This window comes from Artemia sp. Qi Xiang Cuo, chromosome 3 (genome assembly GCF_049724085.1).
Source record: "Artemia sp. Qi Xiang Cuo chromosome 3, ASM4972408v1, whole genome shotgun sequence".
NCBI lineage: Eukaryota > Metazoa > Arthropoda > Branchiopoda > Anostraca > Artemiidae > Artemia > Artemia sp. Qi Xiang Cuo.
In genome coordinates, this window is record NC_142796.1 from 30540446 (window position 1) to 30559655 (window position 19210).

A 19210-nucleotide genomic window follows, 5' to 3' on the forward strand; every position below is an offset into this window, starting at 1 on the left:
TCTATGGTGAACAAAGTATAATCACCTTCGGAATAAGTACTAAAAAAAACTCTCCAAAAGTGACCCCGCGTACCTCAGCGCCTCTAGACACAAAGTGCTGTACTACTTAATGGCTCCGAGCCAAAGTACTTTGCTACGAGCCAATAAATTATGCTAGAGCGTGATTCAGGCGACGAGTGACCGGGAAAATTGTATTGAATTGTGTAACTACAGTATTTAGTTGCCAGGTTCGCATAGGTATGGAATCATCTCCGGAGACGCGGACAAAGGGTCACTTTTTTTGTGTTGAGAGGATAGGTTTTGTCAGTACTTGTTCCATAAGTGATTATACTTTGATGGTGAAAGACCCCGCTACTGAGCTGAGAACTAAGCTGAGATCAATCAATCATGCAACTGTTAATAAACTCCAGTTGACTATTTGTGTCCATGATTATTTTTGGTTCGGAAAATCTCGCGCAATAAATTTTTCTTTCAACAAATTTTTCTTACCGCTATCGTTTGTCCACTGATGCTGAAATCGGTTCCCGAAATCAGCTACGTGTGCCCAGCCCTTTAGATCTGTTGAGGCCTTGAGGGCAGAGCAAATGAAATTTTGGTCTCCAGGTAGCGCTGAATCTTTACTTTTTAAAGAAGAAAGGAAGTAACCTGTAAACAAAAACTGATAAAAAGCTTTACACTTGATTTAAATCTGGCAGCTTTTCTACTAATAATTATTAAAAATATCCCAATAGATATGTAAATCTGATTCAGGTACTGTCTAAGTTACTGATGCAATTCAAAATGTTGACAATTTTACTTAATGGCGAAATTTGATGCTGATATTTCAGGTTGATCTTTTATTTTTCCTAAAACTAGTTCAAGGGATATTTGCTAGGATATCTAGGAAGGTAGTTGAGTTAGGCGAACGATCGCCACAAAAATAGCCTAGATCAACATACTAAGTTAGCCTAGGGTAAGACATAAGAGGGGGAATTTTGCTATCATGGAATGTTGACTTATGCTTGGCTAGTTAAGTAAAATGAGTGAAACAGGGTAAATTTTTGAATGTTATGGAGTTTTTGGAGTTGGTTTGCAGCATCAGTTTAGTATTCAGACTCCAGATTGTAATACTTTAAAATTCTCAAAGCCCCTTACAAAATTTTTTGGTAAAATTCTACTTTAGCTACTTTTGACTTCCTTGGAAAAGGGTTAGATTAGAAAAATGAAACTTTTAGGGATGGTTCTACAGTCTAAAGTATGTCCCAGCAAGGTATTTTGAAGTAGCCTACATACCTTCACTCCTTCTCCCTCTAGAGGGTCCTGACCTTTGATGACCTTTAAAAATCTGTGTGTTATAAAAGTGAAATGTTGCAAAATAGGTCTTCTGCTTAAACAAAGTACAACAAAATTGTTTTCAGCTTCACAACTTTGCTCAGTCCCAATTTATAAGGTTTTAAAGAAATGCAAATACATTTCCTAAATTTTGAAAAAAAACATTTGTATGGCTTAAAATTCTACTGAAATAACAGGAATTGAGCAAAATTGTGAAGCTAAAACAATTTTGTTGTACTTCATTTAAGCATAAGATCTATTTTGCTACATTTCATTTTTATAACATACAGATTTTTAAAAATCATCAAAGGTCAGGACCCTTTAGAGAGAGAAGGAATGGAGGTAGGTAGCCTACTTCAAAATACCTTCCTGGGACATACTTTAGCCTGTAGACCCATCCATGAAAGTTTCATTTTCCTAATCTAATCCCTTCCTGAGATAGCCAAAAGTAGCTAAAGAAGAATTTCAGTAGGCCAAAGGGCCTACTCATATCTTGCAAAGTAGTTTAGTTACTTGAATTAAACTTCCAAGACTGAATCCAGGGACAAAAACATAGCCTAGGGAGGTATTGCCAAGCTACTATGTCAACTCTTTTCTTATTTAAACAGCTTTTAAGATTGTGTAAATTACAGCTCTATGTCTGTCTGAATTCTGAAAAAAAACATTAAGCTTAATTTTGAGCTCTCAACCTGATTGAAGTGGATGGTTCCTCCTCTTTTCCTTTTAGGACTCTAAGACTACTGATACTACTACTAACAACTCACTGCTGTACCAAACCGCCTGAGGCCAGCACAGCTGAACTTCCTCCTTCCCTATCCAAATCTATTCAAAAATTTCCTCTTTACGACCTCCCAAGAGGTCCCAATTTCGTTCTAATTATTTCTTACGCTCTCTTCCCACTCCATTCAAGGAACGATTGGATGTTTGTTTTTCCTTTGGCCCTAGAAAATTGGCAAAAAGGATGATCTTTGGCTATTTGTGATCATTCATCCGCAGAACGTGACCTAGTCATCTCAGCCTTTCATTCGGTCAGTCAGACGGGTAACCAAAATAATCCGTAGATAATTCCACTGGAAAACATCTTTTCCTCTTTTCCTCTTTTCCCCCCAGAAAAAATTTTTGAATAAAACCTCCTCCGAAAAAAAATCCTGGGTACAGCCTTGCAGTGCACAGGCACATTGTATCCGTTGAAGTAACATCGTATATTCGATCTACCTGAGACATAAGTTGCAATGTTTTGCAGATTTCTACAGGGTTCAATACAGGAGGAAATCAAGATTAAATTGTAACTTTTCTCCTACCTGATAATAAAGCACAACAAGGTATCTATTGCAAACATTAAAGCCGGAAAGATGATCACATGCATTCTTGGCATCGAATATGTCTTCATATACAACAAAAGCTGTCCCTCTTGTTTCTGCTGTGTTGCCACTACAAAAAAAGAGTATCATACATCAGAACTCATCTTAGACCTCTTTTCCTCTTTTCCTCTTAGACTATAATCACTATAGGGTATCACACTTTTAGTACAGAAATAATAAGGTCTGACCAGGAACAAATTGATAAAATAATGATAAACTTGATAAACTTTCTTCACTATCCAGATCAGAAAAAGTTGCTGAACAACATATCCAAAATCCTCATCTCTAACTTGTTGTGAAATTTGTTTTTTTGCTGTTTTTGTTTATTAATTTTGTCTTCTTTTGGAAAAAAAAATGTAATATCATGAAACTGGGTTTTGATATGTCTTTATGTATGAAATTTAAAAGCTGAAACAATGTCTGATGTTAGTTTCTCCAAAATGTCAAAAAATAAATCAGAAATACTCTGTTTTTGAACAAAAATGAACAAACTTTAATGTTTTAGGTAAAAAAAAGCATTTGATTGAAGTTTCTTGATCAGTTTTGAGTTGAAAAACTAGGTTTTCTGAGATACTTCAAGATCTTTTTCATACCCATCCTCCCCACCCTTCCCCAAAAATCTTGCTCTTTGCAGGCATTTGAGATTAAAATCCATTCACCTTCATCACCATGAAAAACAACATGGTAAAAATTGTTTGTAATGAAACATAAGAAAATTGCACATCTGATTGATCAAAGGAACAAAAAACACAGGGAAAATTAAATCACAGGCTTAAAGCTCATCCTCAGAAAATTCATCTTCTTGACACTTTGTGTTGTTGCACAAAACTCCTCTTCATACTCAACAAGCTATGGTGCATTCCAGACCATTTTTCTTGCAGGAGTATCTCTCACTGCTGCAACCTTCAGGTTGGCAAGAATATTTCACTGTCTTAAGAAGAAGAGGAGGAGCAGCTGGGAGATCTGTCATTTTTGGCTCTAAAACTTTGTTGCCTTGAAGATTCCAGCCCTAGCTTAGGGGGTTAACCATGTTCCCTAGTCAAATCTGGCTGTAGACTTGGAACAAATGATACTTTGCTGCCATCATAGTCAGAGGCAGCTCTTGTGGGTGTATGAATGAGGTGGCAGTATTGACTTTCCTCTGGAAAACTTGGTTCCTGGCAGTGTCAAGACTTGGCAGATCCTGGCAGTTGTAGAGTATCAGCAAAGCTTTCTCTCCAGCTGCAGCTATCTCATCATGAAATGCAGATTTTTTGTAAACAGGGTACCAGCATCTCTGAAACTCAAGCTGGATAACAATAGCTGAAGAGCTTTACCTTTTCTGATGCCATAAAGGTGTGATGTTTTGTTTCAACCCAGTATGGCATGACAGAACAGCACCAGCTGGCTAACTTCTGATCCTTGCTTGTCTTTTATCTGACAGACATCCCAAGCTGAGCATTCACTTCCAAGTTTTGCTTCCAGCAAGAAGTAAACTCAATTTGAACTTGTGTCTACATGACAGATGAGGAGGACAAGAACATCTGTGTCATCAGCAACCACAGTGGTGTTGGTATGGAGTGCTGTTTCTGTAGCCTTCTTCACTATGTCTAAATCAGCATCTCCTTCAGAGTGGTATACATTGCAACCACTGGCTATGAGAGTGTTTCCAAGAATCTTCAGAAAATGCTATTTGTTCTCCTTGCATGAAAGAAACTCCTCTCTCTTCATGCAAAGATTCGTGTCTTTGGTAAATAACACTTAACAGCCCACAGATCCAGCTCAATGCAAATAGGTTGCCTCTTTGATTGATGGACCACCATCATATCCATCAAAGATGACAACTGCACAGGGATACTTTTTTTTGACATAATGAATGTATGAAGACATGATAGCCTTGTATATGGAAGCAACCTTCCATGGGATCTGATGGAGAAGGGTGCCCCCATCTAAGATGAAGCTGGTAATTCCCACTGGTCTTGGGTACTGAGTCTCAAACCCACATGACTGATAGACTGCTTTTGCTAGCTTGGGCTTGTTGGCCTTTTGCATGAATCCATTTCTTTTGAAAAGAGCAGGAGGAATGGTACAGAGCTCAAACTTGAAATAATTTTCTTTGAGACTAGACCTCTGGGCAATGATAATGAACCTCTGAAAAGGTAGCACCAGGATGATGTGCACCACCTTAGAAGAGCCTGACTTTTTTTTGTGTTCATCAGAGTCACTTGATCTTTCTTTTTAAAGACGTGTTCCTTCAAGGTCTTTTCTGACATTTTGTCTAAGATTTTCTTCCCAGCAGATTCAGCTTTGTCAACATTCATGCCTGGAATGAAGTTACTCTATTTGCAACATTCTCAGTTGTACATTGTGTTTCAATGGGGATGACACTTTGAAGAAATCTACCAACTTTGCAGTATCTTTGCAGTCATGGGTTTGTCTTTTCAGACTCAAGTCACAATGCTGCTCACTTGTAGAGTAGCTCACTTGATAGGACCCAAATTGCTCTCTGTTCTTCAGTAATGCCACCACCACCAGTGAGTCCTCCCAATGTCTTTAGGTTTTACATGTATTCTTGTTCTATCTTCATTGCCTTCCACCAAAGTGGCTGATTGAATGTGATGACTGGCGTAAATCCGTATTCCCCCCCCCCCCCCCTGACAAGCAATGAAGCACAGGGCTAGAAGGCAGATTGATCATGGGCAAAAAAAAATAATACTTGCCTTGTTGCAAGGGGTTTGGGCATCTTTGTCCAGTGAGTGCAAGAAACCCAATTGCATACAACCATTTCAGTTAAGTCTTGGGCTCTTGAAAAACCACAATGGCAACCAGAGCTGGTCAAGGAATGCAAATGGATCATTCACATGATCCACAAAGTTTTAAAATAACTTTGTTTTTTTTTTTAATTAATATGCTTTAAATGCAGGGAAATGAATCTTTCAACTGCTTATACCTGCACCAGTAGTCAGGTTCTGCATCAACAGGTTGACCTAAAGACATGCCAGCCTTGATAGGACCCAAATCACTCTCTGTTCTTCAGTCATGCCACTGCCACCAGTGAGTCCTCCCAATGTCTTTAGGCTTCACATGTATTCTTGTTCAATAACTAAGTCTGCTGAGAGGCTAGCCCAGCACCAATCTGACTTTCTAATTTTGTGTCCTTGCTCACTGAACATCTGAAATATTTTTGGGTGACGACTGGGAAGTTTAGTCATCTCTTGGATGTACAACCAGACAGATTTCACATAAAGGTTGTGCCCAGATGCGGCTAGGTAGGGAAGCATTTCTGTTAAAACAAAAAGTATGAAGTCCTGTTGCCTCCCTCAGCACTAAAATGCTCTGCTTGACTCTCACCTATTGTTTTCAACATGTTCCAGATATGCCATATTGATGACCTGGGCAAATAAACTGTCTTTTGATTTATCTGACTATTTTACCATGAATAGATTTAAAGTTGCACTGGGGCTAATGGATCAAAAACATACATTTTGGCCACCACAACAGTTTCTTCTAAAACAAAAAGTATGAAGTCCTGTTGCCTCCCTCAGCACTAAAATGCTCTGCTTGACTCTCACCTATTGTTTTCAACATGTTCCAGATATGCCATATTGATGACCTGGGCAAATAAACTGTCTTTTGATTTATCTGACTATTTTACCATGAATAGGTTTAAAGTTGCACTGGGGCTAATGGATTGAAAACATACATTTTGGCCACCACAATAGTTCCTTCTAAAACAAAAAGTATGAAGTCCTGTTGCCTCCCTCAGCACTAAAATGCTCTGCTTGACTCTCACCTATTGTTTTCAACATGTTCCAGATATGCCATTTTGATAACCTGGGCAAATAAACTGTCTTTTGATTTATCTGACTATTTTACCATGAATAGATTTAAAGTTGCACTGGGGCTAATGGATCGAAAACATACATTTTGGCCACCACAACAGTTCCTTCTAAAACAAAAAGTATGAAGTCCTGTTGCCTCCCTCAGCACTAAAATGCTCTGCTTGACTCTCACCTATTGTTTTCAACATGTTCCAGATATGCCATTTTGATGACCTGGGCAAATAAACTGTCTTTTGATTTATCTGACTATTTTACCATGAATAGATTTAAAGTTGCACTGGGGCTAATGGATCGAAAATATACATTTTGGCCACCACAACAGTTCCTTCTAAAACAAAAAGTATGAAGTCCTGTTGCCTCCGTCAGCACTAAAATGCTCTGCTTCACTCTCACCTATTGTTTTCAACATGTTCCAAATATGCCATTTTGATGACCTGGGCAAATAAACTGTCTTTTGATTTATCTGACTATTTTACCATGAATAGATTTAAAGTTGCACTGGGGCTAATGGATCGAAAACATACATTTTGGCCACCACAATAGTTCCTTCTAAAACAAAAAGTATGAAGTCCTGTTGCCTCCCTCAGCACTAAAATGCTCTGCTTGACTCTCACCTATTGTTTTCAACATGTTCCAGATATGCCATTTTGATGACCTGGGCAAATAAACTGTCTTTTGATTTATCTTACTATTTTACCATGAATAGATTTAAAGTTGCACTGGGGCTAATGGATCGAAAACATACATTTTGGCCACCACAACAGTTCCTTCTAAAACAAAAAGTATGAAGGCCTGTTGCCTCCCTCAGCACTAAAATGCTCTGCTTCACTCTCACCTATTGTTTTCAACATGTTCCAAATATGCCATTTTGATGACCTGGGCAAATAAACTGTCTTTTGATTTATCTGACTATTTTACCATGAATAGATTTAAAGTTGCACTGGGGCTAATGGATCGAAAACATACATTTTGGCCACCACAATAGTTCCTTCTAAAACAAAAAGTATGAAGTCCTGTTGCCTCCCTCAGCACTAAAATGCTCTGCTTGACTCTCACCTATTGTTTTCAACATGTTCCAGATATGCCATTTTGATAACCTGGGCAAATAAACTGTCTTTTGATTTATCTGACTATTTTACCATGAATAGATTTAAAGTTGCACTGGGGCTAATGGATCGAAAACATACATTTTGGCCACCACAACAGTTCCTTCTAAAACAAAAAGTATGAAGTCCTGTTGCCTCCCTCAGCACTAAAATGCTCTGCTTGACTCTCACCTATTGTTTTCAACATGTTCCAGATATGCCATTTTGATGACCTGGGCAAATAAACTGTCTTTTGATTTATCTGACTATTTTACCATGAATAGATTTAAAGTTGCACTGGGGCTATTGGATCGAAATCATACATTTTGGCCACCACAATAGTTCCTTCTAAAACAAAAAGTATGAAGTCCTGTTGCCTCCCTCAGCACTAAAATGCTCTGCTTCACTCTCACCTATTGTTTTCAACATGTTCCAAATATGCCATTTTGATGACCTGGGCAAATAAACTGTCTTTTGATTTATCTGACTATTTTACCATGAATAGATTTAAAGTTGCACTGGGGCTAATGGATCGAAAACATACATTTTGGCCACCACAATAGTTCCTTCTAAAACAAAAAGTATGAAGTCCTGTTGCCTCCCTCAGCACTAAAATGCTCTGCTTCACTCTCACCTATTGTTTTCAACATGTTCCAAATATGCCATTTTGATGACCTGGGCAAATAAACTGTCTTTTGATTTATCTGACTATTTTACCATGAATAGATTTAAAGTTGCACTGGGGCTCATGGATCGAAAACATACATTTTGGCCACCACAACAGTTCCTTCTAAAACAAAAAGTATGAAGTCCTGTTGCCTCCCTCAGCACTAAAATGCTCTGCTTGACTCTCACCTATTGTTTTCAACATGTTCAAGATATGCCATTTTGATAACCTGGGCAAATAAACTGTCTTTTGATTTATCTGACTATTTTACCATGAATAGATTTAAAGTTGCACTGGGGCTAATGGATCGAAAACATACATTTTGGCCACCACAACAGTTCCTTCTAAAACAAAAAGTATGAAGTCCTGTTGCCTCCCTCAGCACTAAAATGCTCTGCTTGACTCTCACCTATTGTTTTCAACATGTTCCAGATATGCCATTTTGATGACCTGGGCAAATAAACTGTCTTTTGATTTATCTGACTATTTTACCATGAATAGATTTAAAGTTGCACTGTGGCTAATGGATCGAAAACATACATTTTGGCCACCTAAACAGTTCCTTCTAAAACAAAAAGTATGAAGTTCTGTTGCCTCCCTCAGCACTAAAATGCTCTGCTTGACTCTCACCTATTGTTTTCAACATGTTCCAGATATGCCATTTTGATAACCTGGGCAAATAAACTGTCTTTTGATTTATCTGACTATTTTACCATGAATAGATTTAAAGTTGCACTGGGGCTAATGGATCGAAAACATACATTTTGGCCACCACAACAGTTCCTTCTAAAACAAAAAGTATGAAGTCCTGTTGCCTCCCTCAGCACTAAAATGCTCTGCTTGACTCTCACCTATTGTTTTCAACATGTTCCAAATATGCCATTTTGATGACCTGGGCAAATAAACTGTCTTTTGATTTATCTGACTATTTTACCATGAATATATTTAAAGTTGCACTGGGGCTAATGGATCGAAAACATACATTTTGGCCACCACAATAGTTCCTTCTAAAACAAAAAGTATGAAGTCCTGTTGCTTCCCTCAGCACTAAAATGCTCTGCTTGACTCTCACCTATTGTTTTCAACATGTTCCAGATATGCCATTTTGATAACCTGGGCAAATAAACTGTCTTTTGATTTATCTGACTATTTTACCATGAATAGATTTAAAGTTGCACTGGGGCTAATGGATCGAAAACATACATTTTGGCCACCTAAACAGTTCCTTCTAAAACAAAAAGTATGAAGTTCTGTTGCCTCCCTCAGCACTAAAATGCTCTGCTTCACTCTCACCTATTGTTTTCAACATGTTCCAAATATGCCATTTTGATGACCTGGATATATTTTTTTTTTATATACCTCTGCCCAAGTCAAATTTGAAGTCCGCTTTTCCTCCAACACCCCCCTGAAAATTTTAATTTGAAACCCCAAGCTGTTCCAGAGATAATGCAGATACACTATTTTGATAACTTGGATTTTTTTTTCTAATTGAGATATAATTTATTCACAAAAAAATAAACAAAAAAGTATGAAGCCCAGTAACTTGGGCTTGTATTTCAACAAAAAAAACAACTTACATCGACTTACATCAGTGCATTCGGGTTCTAATTTCACAACAAAACAAAAAAAATCATATAAAACATATTAAACATGTAGAACTACTTGAAAAAAAAAAATTATTAGAATTCTTAAACCTGCAGGCAATGGTGTCTCAACTGCTCATGGAAGCCAGACCTTTCAGCAATATCCCTAATAGAAAATGGTGTCTGAGACCACAGCACCGGAAGAATATGACGAGCAGAGAAAGCAGACCTTGCAAACACTCTAATCGGCCTTCTATACCGACCAAACTGTCTCGTTAAATGCCCATGGACATCAGCAGTTGTCTCAAACATATGACGAAGACACATTGGAGCAATATTATTAATAATATCAGACATTAGTTGAAGCTTATAAAATAAGCACAACCCTGATAACGATAAAATATGGACTCGCGGATAAGTATATTTAAGTATGCCAGGTATAACGATTCCATAAATAGCACACAAATCTAAATTCTGGAGAACAAACAAAGACTTCAGGTGAATATAAAATGTTGTAGACGAAATAGAGAAATATTATAGTCGATAAGGATGGACTAATGAGAAATATAAAAGACGCAAAACTTTCTGGGGAAACCGATGCTTTAGCTTCCTTATTATACGATCATATCATGCCTATATTCCTTGCTACTTTCGACGATATACACTGTACATGCTCTGAAAAACTTAGTGTTTCATCAATTATTACGCCTAGGTATTTCACTGACTTCTGACGTCTTATTGTCGAGTCTCCTATTGTAAGCTCTTGCAACCAGGGGTAACCAGGGATTAACATAGTTTCTTTTGGTCTAATTTGCCTCCTCACCAGGAATAGATTATAATCCATCAGAGGTTCCTAATGCCAAAAATTTAAAACAAGTTTGAGATCAAATCTTTTGACTCTTCCCCTATTCCAAGGCAAAATTTGTAAGCACCCCCCCTGCTCCCTCCCACGTCAAAACTTTATGCCCTCTTGGTCCTCCTAACACTCCCTGAAAGTTTCAACTTGACACCCCAGACCATTCCAGCAATACTGTAGACATGCCCTTCTGACAAACTCATGCCCCATATGGTTTTCCTAAGATGTAGCAGATATGATATTCTAAAACCCCAGATACATATAATATTTTTTTTTAAATTTATCTCTACCCTCTCTTTCAAGTTATTGTTTAACGCTCACTTCCCCCTTCCCTCTTCAACACTCCTTGTAGAGTTTCAACTTGACACCCTAAGCCTTTCCCAAGATTGGTGATTCGCCATTTTGATAACCTGGCAACATATTGTGTCTTTTGACACAATGTTGAGTTTACTCAACACATTGATCTTGCTACTTAACTGCAAATAGATCAAGTCCCATAGGAACTCATAGTGCAAGGACGCGTTTGTTAATCAGAAACCGAAATTGCTTAGCCCCTTATCCCTCTCTACAAAAGAAAATTTGAAGTCCCCTTGCTTTTCATCTTCCTTTCCCCAACAGTATCTGAAAGTTTCAACTTTTCCAAGCCATATTGCAGACATAGTATTTCAATAGCTTGAATACAAATAGTGTCTTGCCAAAGTACTTACAGATAAATGTTTCAAGCTAATCAGGAAAAAGTTTTTTGGAAATACCAACTTCGGTGAAAATAGTTTACTAATTCAGGGCTGCTACCACTTAAGTTCGGAAAAAAATCGGACTTTCACAGTCTGAAAATCTTACAGAATTGCAGGAATCTTACAGAAACTTCAAGTAGTATTACGAAAAATATCCACTCGTAATATCTATAAAAGTGAAAACCAATGTTTATTCTTTGATTTCTTTGACAGCGTACGTACTTGAATGTTTTTTTTTTTTGTCAAGGTTCTTTGCAAAGCTCGTTTTTGGCCTTAGCTAAACTATTTTGTATTGTTTTGTACCAGTGATTAATTAAAAAAACTTTTTCCACAAAAAAAAAGTAAAGAACTCCATTAAATCAAAAATGAACAAGAATAAAATCAAATAATATACCAAGTGTACAACTACCACAAATTTGTACTTAACTGAAAAAAATTCTTTTAAATGTTTTCACTTTTATAACTTTAAGAAATCAAAATTAATTAAGATTTTAATGAATAAATATCAGCATATGTATATTAAACTGACAATGCACATTTTTTTTTCTCAATATTCATTTGATTTTTTTTTTCAGTAAAGTACAACTACTTGGTAGATTATTTGATCTTATTTCTGCTCGTTTTTTGTTTAATGTAGTTCTTTACTTTTCTCTCAAAAACTTATTTTGTGGAAAAAGTTTTTTTAATTAATTTCTGTTCGTTATATATTGACATGGTCTTTTCAGGGAATAAGAAAATGATTCTTTAAATCTTTTCATTTTTTTAAAACTTTATGGTTTGGCCTGCTATTTGTATGCTGGAGAAAAACTTTCAGCAATTTTTAACAACATACACCCTTTTAAAAATCTGGACACAAATAGTAGTGTTTAGTTTAGTTCCGTACCTCCTCTAGTTGACCTTAAATAGAAAACATGATATCATTTGCAAAAAAATCTGTTTACTTTCTTTGATAGCTTGGATACACTTACGCTCTTTTGATTTGTTTAAATTTTAGAGCAGAAGTAGCCCCGAAAGTTTGAACATAATTCCCTCAGTCGTTCTTGGGGTACTGCTGAGATGCGTTATTGGGAATTAGCATTAACACAGTGCATTTTGATTTAATCTTAAGGCAACATTTAGTTTTCAAACATAATGGGCAAATGGGAGGGTGGGCGTGGGAGGGGAATTAGTTTCCCTCCAATCACTTTTGACTATTAAAAAGGGCATCAGCCCTTTCTATTTTCAATCGAATGAGCCCTTTTCGAAGTTCCTACGACAACTCCTTCGATAAGTGCCCTGGTTTAAACAACAAATACAAAAAATAATTCATTATACCCATATCGATCTTTACTATAAAAATGTCAATCCTTCCAATCTTTTTCGACAATTAAAAAGGGCACTAGGCCTTTCGATTTCCAATTGAATGAGCCCTCTTTGAGTTTCTACGACAGCGCTTTCTATAAACACCTTATATGCGCCCACGGCTTAAATTACAACCCTTACCATAAGGGCTATTAGGGTGGTTGCCATCCTCTAAGACCTAATTTCCAGAATTTTCAACTACGTTAAACAAAATGGCTATCTCAAAGTTTTGATTGGATGTGTTTGGGGAAATGGTGGGCGTGAGAGGGGCGTTAGTTGCTCTCCAATCATTTTCAACTATTAAAAAGGCACTAGCCCTTTCAATTTCCAATTAAATGAGTCCTTTTGAAGTTTCTATGACGACACTTTCAATAAAAACCTTATATGCCCCCAAGGTATAACTTACAACCCTTGTGCTGAGGACTGGGGGAGGGGGTGTCATCCTCAAAGACCTAATTTCCAGATTTTTCTACTATGTTGAACATAATGGCTATCTGAAATATTTGATTGGATGTGTTCGGAGGAATGGTGGGCGTGAGAGGGGGGCTAGTTACCCTCCAATCACTTTCGACTATTAAAAATAGCACTAGCCATTTCAATTTCCAGTTGAATGAGCCCTTTTTGAAGTTTCTGCGACCATACTTTTTATAAAAACATTATAAGAACCTAGGGCATAAATTACAACCTTTGCTCTGAGTGCTGTGAGGGGAGGGGGGGGGGGTAGTCATCCTCAAAGACGTAATTCCCAGAACTTTCAACAACGTTGAACAAAATGGCTATCTTAAAATTTTGATTGGATGTGTTTGGGGAAAAGGTGGGCGTGAGAGGGGTATTAATTGCCCTCCAATCACTTTCAACTATTAAAAAGGGCACTAGCCGTTTCAATTTCCAATCGAATGAGCCTTTTTTTAAGTTTCTACGACAATGCTTTCTATTAAAGCCTTATGTGTCACCAGAGCAATACTCATCAGCCTTGTCCTGAAGGCTGGGGGGGTGTGTCCTCTTTAAAAACCTAATGTTTACCTGGAAATTCACTACACTGACCATTATAGCTATCTACAGTTTTGGAAGCAATGCATTTCGATAACAGGTGGGCGTGGAAGGGGTGTTATTTGCCTTCCAATCACTTTCGACTATAAAAAAGGGCACAAGCCATTTAATTTCCAATTGAATGAGCCCTTTTCGAAGTTTCTACGACAACTTATTCGATACGAAGTGCCCTGGTCTAAAGGAAAAAAAATAATAGATAGTACATTGTGCCAACATCGTTCTTATATGCCCCCAGGGCATAACTTAAAACTCTTGCCCTGAGGGTTGTGGGGAAGTGTCTTCCTCAAAAACATATTTTCTTTCTGGAAATCAGCTACGCTGAACAAAATGGCTATCTGAAAATTTTTATTGGATGTGTTTTGGGAAATGGTGGGCCTGGAAGGGGTGTTAGCTGCCTTCCAATCACTTTCGACTATTAAAAAGGGCACAAGCCACTCCAATTTCCAATCGAATGAGCCCTTTTTGAAGTTTCTACGACAACTCCTTCGATACGAAGTGCCCTGGTATGGAGAAAAAAGAAAACAAAAAAATAATAATATATTGTGCCAACATCGTTCTTTACTTAGGCAGCGCTATTGCGCTGCCTATGATTCACAATGTTTTGAACAACCAAAAATCCAAACAATCGGATTTTTTTGTTGGCTTTTGATAGTATGAATTTTCTTGGAATTAGGAGCATTTTCATTGAATTTACGTTATATTCAGACCGGTATATCCACCTCAACGTTGTGATGGATTTTTTTTTTCGCTTTTGATAATTCTTAAATCTGAAAAACATCAGATCTGTCCAGTGAGTGGGAGCGAGCAGGAAGAGCCTTATTGGTACAAGCCGACCACTATGCCTTAAATTGCTCTAAAACGACAACTCGAGAGTCCCTGCGCTTTGCAAAAGTCTGTCTGTCACCCTTTGTTTCTGACTATTGGTTGATTCATATCATGTGTAGTTGATTTGCTCTCACTACTGTATTCAGAATCTGATATTTGGATTGACATATCTTTTTTTTTGTGTGTGTGAAAATGGACTGTGACTCAGATACAACTGTTTTGTTTATGCCCCAGTTTGGAACGTTTTGCAGGACAATTACGAAAAGGAGCTGATGCTCTGGCGATTTTAAACAGTGTATTTGAATTTTTTCTAGTCAAGTGACTTCGCTGAATTAAAGAAAATCCTCTGGAATTTGCCGCCTAATTTGGTGGTGAATTCCTCTATCCCAGGCGCACAGGCTCAAATGCAGCCGTGAGTAATTTGAAAGACATGTTAGAACTTCTTCAAAAGCTGAGTAGTCCCGAGGATATGACTGTCTTCGTTATCTACTCCCCGGTCTAAGTTTCTTCTACTCCAGTGGCTGCCTACTCCGGAACAGACTCTTAAGCTCAACACAACTCAACGGACTCTTTCGCAAGTCAAAAAGAAAATATCAACTTATAATCTTAATTTCCCTGTCCTTCCTAGCAGTGCCCCTTATAGTGATACAAACGAAGCTACTGTTATTATTATGAATATAACTGAGTGATTTCGATAACCTATCCAAGCGGAAGAAAAAAAAATGACTGTCTTTCAGGATATGAGTGCATTGATAATGTGCGTGCCTTCGGTGATAAACACCTGCGTTGCAGGTAGACTTGCATTTCAGACGCAGCGCTGTCTAAGTAAAGAGCCATACGCCTTCGCAACATTTTTTGGAAACTAAAAGTTCTAATGCCCTTTTAAGGGTCAAGCCCCCCTCCCCTGCCTTTTTTCTACATGGACCCCCCCCCCAAGATATGAAATCAATATATTGGAATAGTTGTTTTTTTTCAGTTGGAATGGTCAGTAAATATGCCTCCAGGATGGCATGACCTCCATAGTCTCTGACACAAGGGCCAAAAGTAATGCAAATTGCCATTTAATTACGCATAGGTTTTATAATGGAAATAGGAAGGCTTGTTTAATTTTGGGTATGCAATCGGCTCAGAACTTTTAGGGATTGATCTCTATGTCAAAAGGATCAAGCATTCTTTCTGTGGGAGGGGAGTGGTAGGGGCCCAGAAATAGGCCGAAATTTTCTGTCCCTTTTCTGTTTGAAACTTACTTACAGCTGTAAGTCCTTGCTCCAAGAGGATAATAAGATGCAAAAAAAAAATGTTTTTCATGCCCCTTCCCAAAAAAAGGAAGAAGGGGGCCTTATAAAGACATAAAAAATTTTTCCTAATCACCTTGGAACCTTTATCCATAAGTCCTTGGACAAGTCCGTTTTAAGTTTGACATCAAGGCAAATTCAATTCGTATAAGAGGTTGTATTAAAGTTTAAAACTGTTGTTACGTCCATTTCATCCTCTCCTGGTTTTCATCTATATTTGCTTTTGTTTTTATCTGTACTTTTGTTCATGAAGGAATATTGCCGGGGACGTCCCCTTATTTTCTTCTTTTTTGTGTTCTACTTCTTTTGTCACAAAGTGGATCCAAAATTTATTTCTTAAAGGTTTTAAATGTAAAAGATTATAAATGTGAGACCAAATCACATTTGAGTACCTTAAAATAAATCATATTATGGTGCATGCACTCTTGACAAATGGCTTCCAATTTCTATCACAGTGGCCTATGTATTAAAGGACTTCTGAAATTGTAGAGTATAAACCTGAGGCTACTTCGTCTGAAGGCACAACGTAACAAGGAAATATTTGACGGTTTTTGAGGTTTCTGAAGTAATTAATCGTGGTTAGGAGACTAAAGGTGCAGTAGGCTATTACCATCGGTAAACCAAATACAGTAGTTAGCCCCCACGCTCCTCCAATAATTTCTCATGACCACCACGGTTTGTATTGAAGGCTTCTGAGCTCAATAAAGTAAAATCTGCTTCGCTCTTTATTATGGCTTTCCAGGAGCAGGTTGTCCGAGTATTAGTACTCACATCTGGGATTGGCTGGTATTCATTAGATAATAACGTGCTATCTGTTCATGACTAACATATATTTGACTTTGTTTTTATTACTTTAGGATGGCTGCTGATAGTTTATCTACAGTTAGAGTCCTTTTTGGGTTTGAATACACACCCACTGGACATAATAAGCAAGTAAGAATACACAAAGATGAAGAGCTGTTCCTACTCAGGAAAGCTAATTCTCTTTGGTGGCAAGTAATTCGTCCTAAAGAGCTCATTCCCTTCTATGCACCAGCTGAATATCTCGAAGAAACTGGAATTTTATCAATAAACTTTTCTACTAGAGCAAAACCAAAGAAGGCCAATGATTCCAAGCTACCCCTTGGTCGAAAGAGGTCTAGCTCATTTGATTGCTTACCTTCTCCTGAAAAGTTAAATGGCTCACCGCGGGTAGTTAGTGGTAAGCGTAGTTCATGGGCAGTTAGTACTTACTCTACAGGGAAAGCAACAAGTCATAGAAGTTTAAAACTGGTGGATGATATTAAAGAGTTTCGCCGTAGTTCAGCACCAGATACTGTTGAAAGTTGTGAAAAAAGTGGCGAAAAAATGACAAATGTCTCTTCTGTAGAACAGTGTAGCAATAAATCTGTGATAAAAAAGTTGCCTAGTGTAAGTGATGTAAGTGATACTGTAAAATATGATTCTACAAGATGTCCCCTAGGTGATGCAAAGAGTGAGATAAAAACAGCTTCAAGTCAGATCCCAAAAGCAGTTTCAAAATTGCCTTTGCCCAAACCAGTTCCCCCAAAACTCCCACCTAAATTTGCCAAAAAGCCTATGCCTGCCCCTCGAGAAAATATAAAGCTACGCCATAACTATATTAATTTAAATCAAAACTTTATAGCTCAACCATCAATTGTTGACAGTACAAAACCCTCTGATGATATTCCAACTGCAAGCGTTGGTAGAAAACCACCATCTAGGAAACCAATCGTTTTTGAAAGACAAAAGACAGTGGCAACAATTGACTTGAAATCAAATCAGGAGCAAAAAGTGAGGCCGCAAATTGACTTGAACAAATATAAAGGCGCAAAACCTTTAGATGAAAAGCCAAAAATGCCGCCAAAGTCCAAGACCTACGTTGCTCCAATTAGAAATAACCAAGAAGTGAAATCACCTGCTGCAAGAAAGGGCATGTTCTCTCGTTTATTCTCTAAAAGAAAGTGACGCCCAGCCAGTTAGAAAAATTACTATTGATAAATTGGTTCAAAGCAGTGAAAAAACGAAAAAAGTTTCCACAGAAAGACTAAAATCTCCATTGTTTGCTAGGAAAGAAAAGAAGAACAGTAAGCAGGAAGCCCTTCTTATGCCACCAACAATAAACGAGGATAGTTCGCGAACTGATGCAGAATCCCCATCTTTATTTGTTTCTAATCCCCTTTTGCAGTTTATTCGTCAGCCTAGCTTAAGAGGAAATAAGAAACTGAAAGCAAGCTCACCTGGTAGTGTTGAAACATTGTCTAGTGGAGATTGTTTGGATTCTTCTAGTGAGCTTGAAGATAAAGGTTCTAAAAATTCACTGGACTCGCTTGGCTCGGCTTTTACTTCAGAATCCACGTCTGGGATCATATCCGATTCACCAGTTACAAGATCGCCTAGTTCACAGGAAGAACAGTCTAGTTTTTCAAATCAAAAGGTAAGCCTTCTCCTTGGTTTTACTCTTGTCGTGTTTTTACTTGCCTATCGTACTGTATATATGTCTGCACACAGGAGGGCTAAACCACCTCCCCAAGATTGATCCGAAAGATCAATCTTTTTGAAGCATTGATCAAGCTTTTTTTAATATTTTTGAGGCTTCCCTCCTAAGGAATTTCCGTTTACACTTTTCCTAAGGATCCGGTCATTACTGGATCGTTCTCCGTAGATGAGGTAAAACATGTTGACTCGTGGAACAACCAAAGCATAAGCACGCGTGAAGTCTCGGTCATTGAAACAAACAGTGTTTTTAAATGGGTCCCTTTCAAGTAAAAGAACATATGTTTTTCTTCAGATGGGGTATTGGCAGAGGCGGACTGGGCCGGGGGGCAAGGTGGCAATTGTCCCCTGGGTCGGTTCGTTTTGGGCCGCTTAGGGGTGGTGGTTTATTTTTTTTTTCAAGGTGCAAAAGTGCAGTCGACATAATGTTCAATAAAAAATTCCGCTAGGCAATTCTCCGGTTGTGTTATTATAGGCCTGCGTACGGATCTTGCGTCAATATCGATATTCCGCCCTATGAAAAGACGGTTGCTGCTGTCAAACAGGTTCGTTCTTAGGCTGAAATCTGATAAATATAATTCTGAGGTTGTCACTTGACTTAGATTTGGATTTTTGTGTGCTGTTGTGTACCCGATTCCGTTACAAACTACTAGGAAAGTCAGTACATACTGGAGCCTTAAGGTGTTATGTTGGGAAGTATTAAATGATAAATTTATCCCGTTTTCTTAACTAAAGGGATTTTAGCTTAGAAAAAGCGTGACTTTTTGGCTATCGCGTTCATCTTC

General features: G+C 37.8%; 2 protein-coding genes across 3 annotated transcripts in view; both read left to right on the forward strand.

The window, feature by feature from the left end:
- Positions 1 to 645: 645 nt before the first annotated feature.
- LOC148953992 (uncharacterized) lies at positions 646 to 17934 on the forward strand. Of its 2 annotated transcripts, none has more exons than XM_089085729.1 (2): positions 646 to 750; positions 16787 to 17934. In XM_089085729.1, the coding sequence occupies exon 2, from the start codon at positions 16788 to 16790 to the stop codon at positions 17895 to 17897; it is 1110 nt and encodes a 369-aa protein (XP_088941855.1). In that variant the 5' UTR covers positions 646 to 750; position 16787; the 3' UTR covers positions 17898 to 17934. The 2 variants fall into 2 exon arrangements, with proteins under 2 accessions (XP_088941855.1, XP_088941856.1); XM_089085730.1 differs by having other exon boundaries at positions 746 to 827.
- LOC148953993 (rho GTPase-activating protein 15-like) overlaps positions 17901 to 19210 on the forward strand; it is a 149859-nt gene continuing 148549 nt past the window's right edge. The window contains exon 1 of the mRNA XM_089085728.1: positions 17901 to 18366. Coding sequence (XP_088941854.1) covers positions 18037 to 18366 — 330 coding nt within the window. The 5' untranslated portion in view covers positions 17901 to 18036. The remainder of the gene's footprint in view (positions 18367 to 19210) is intronic.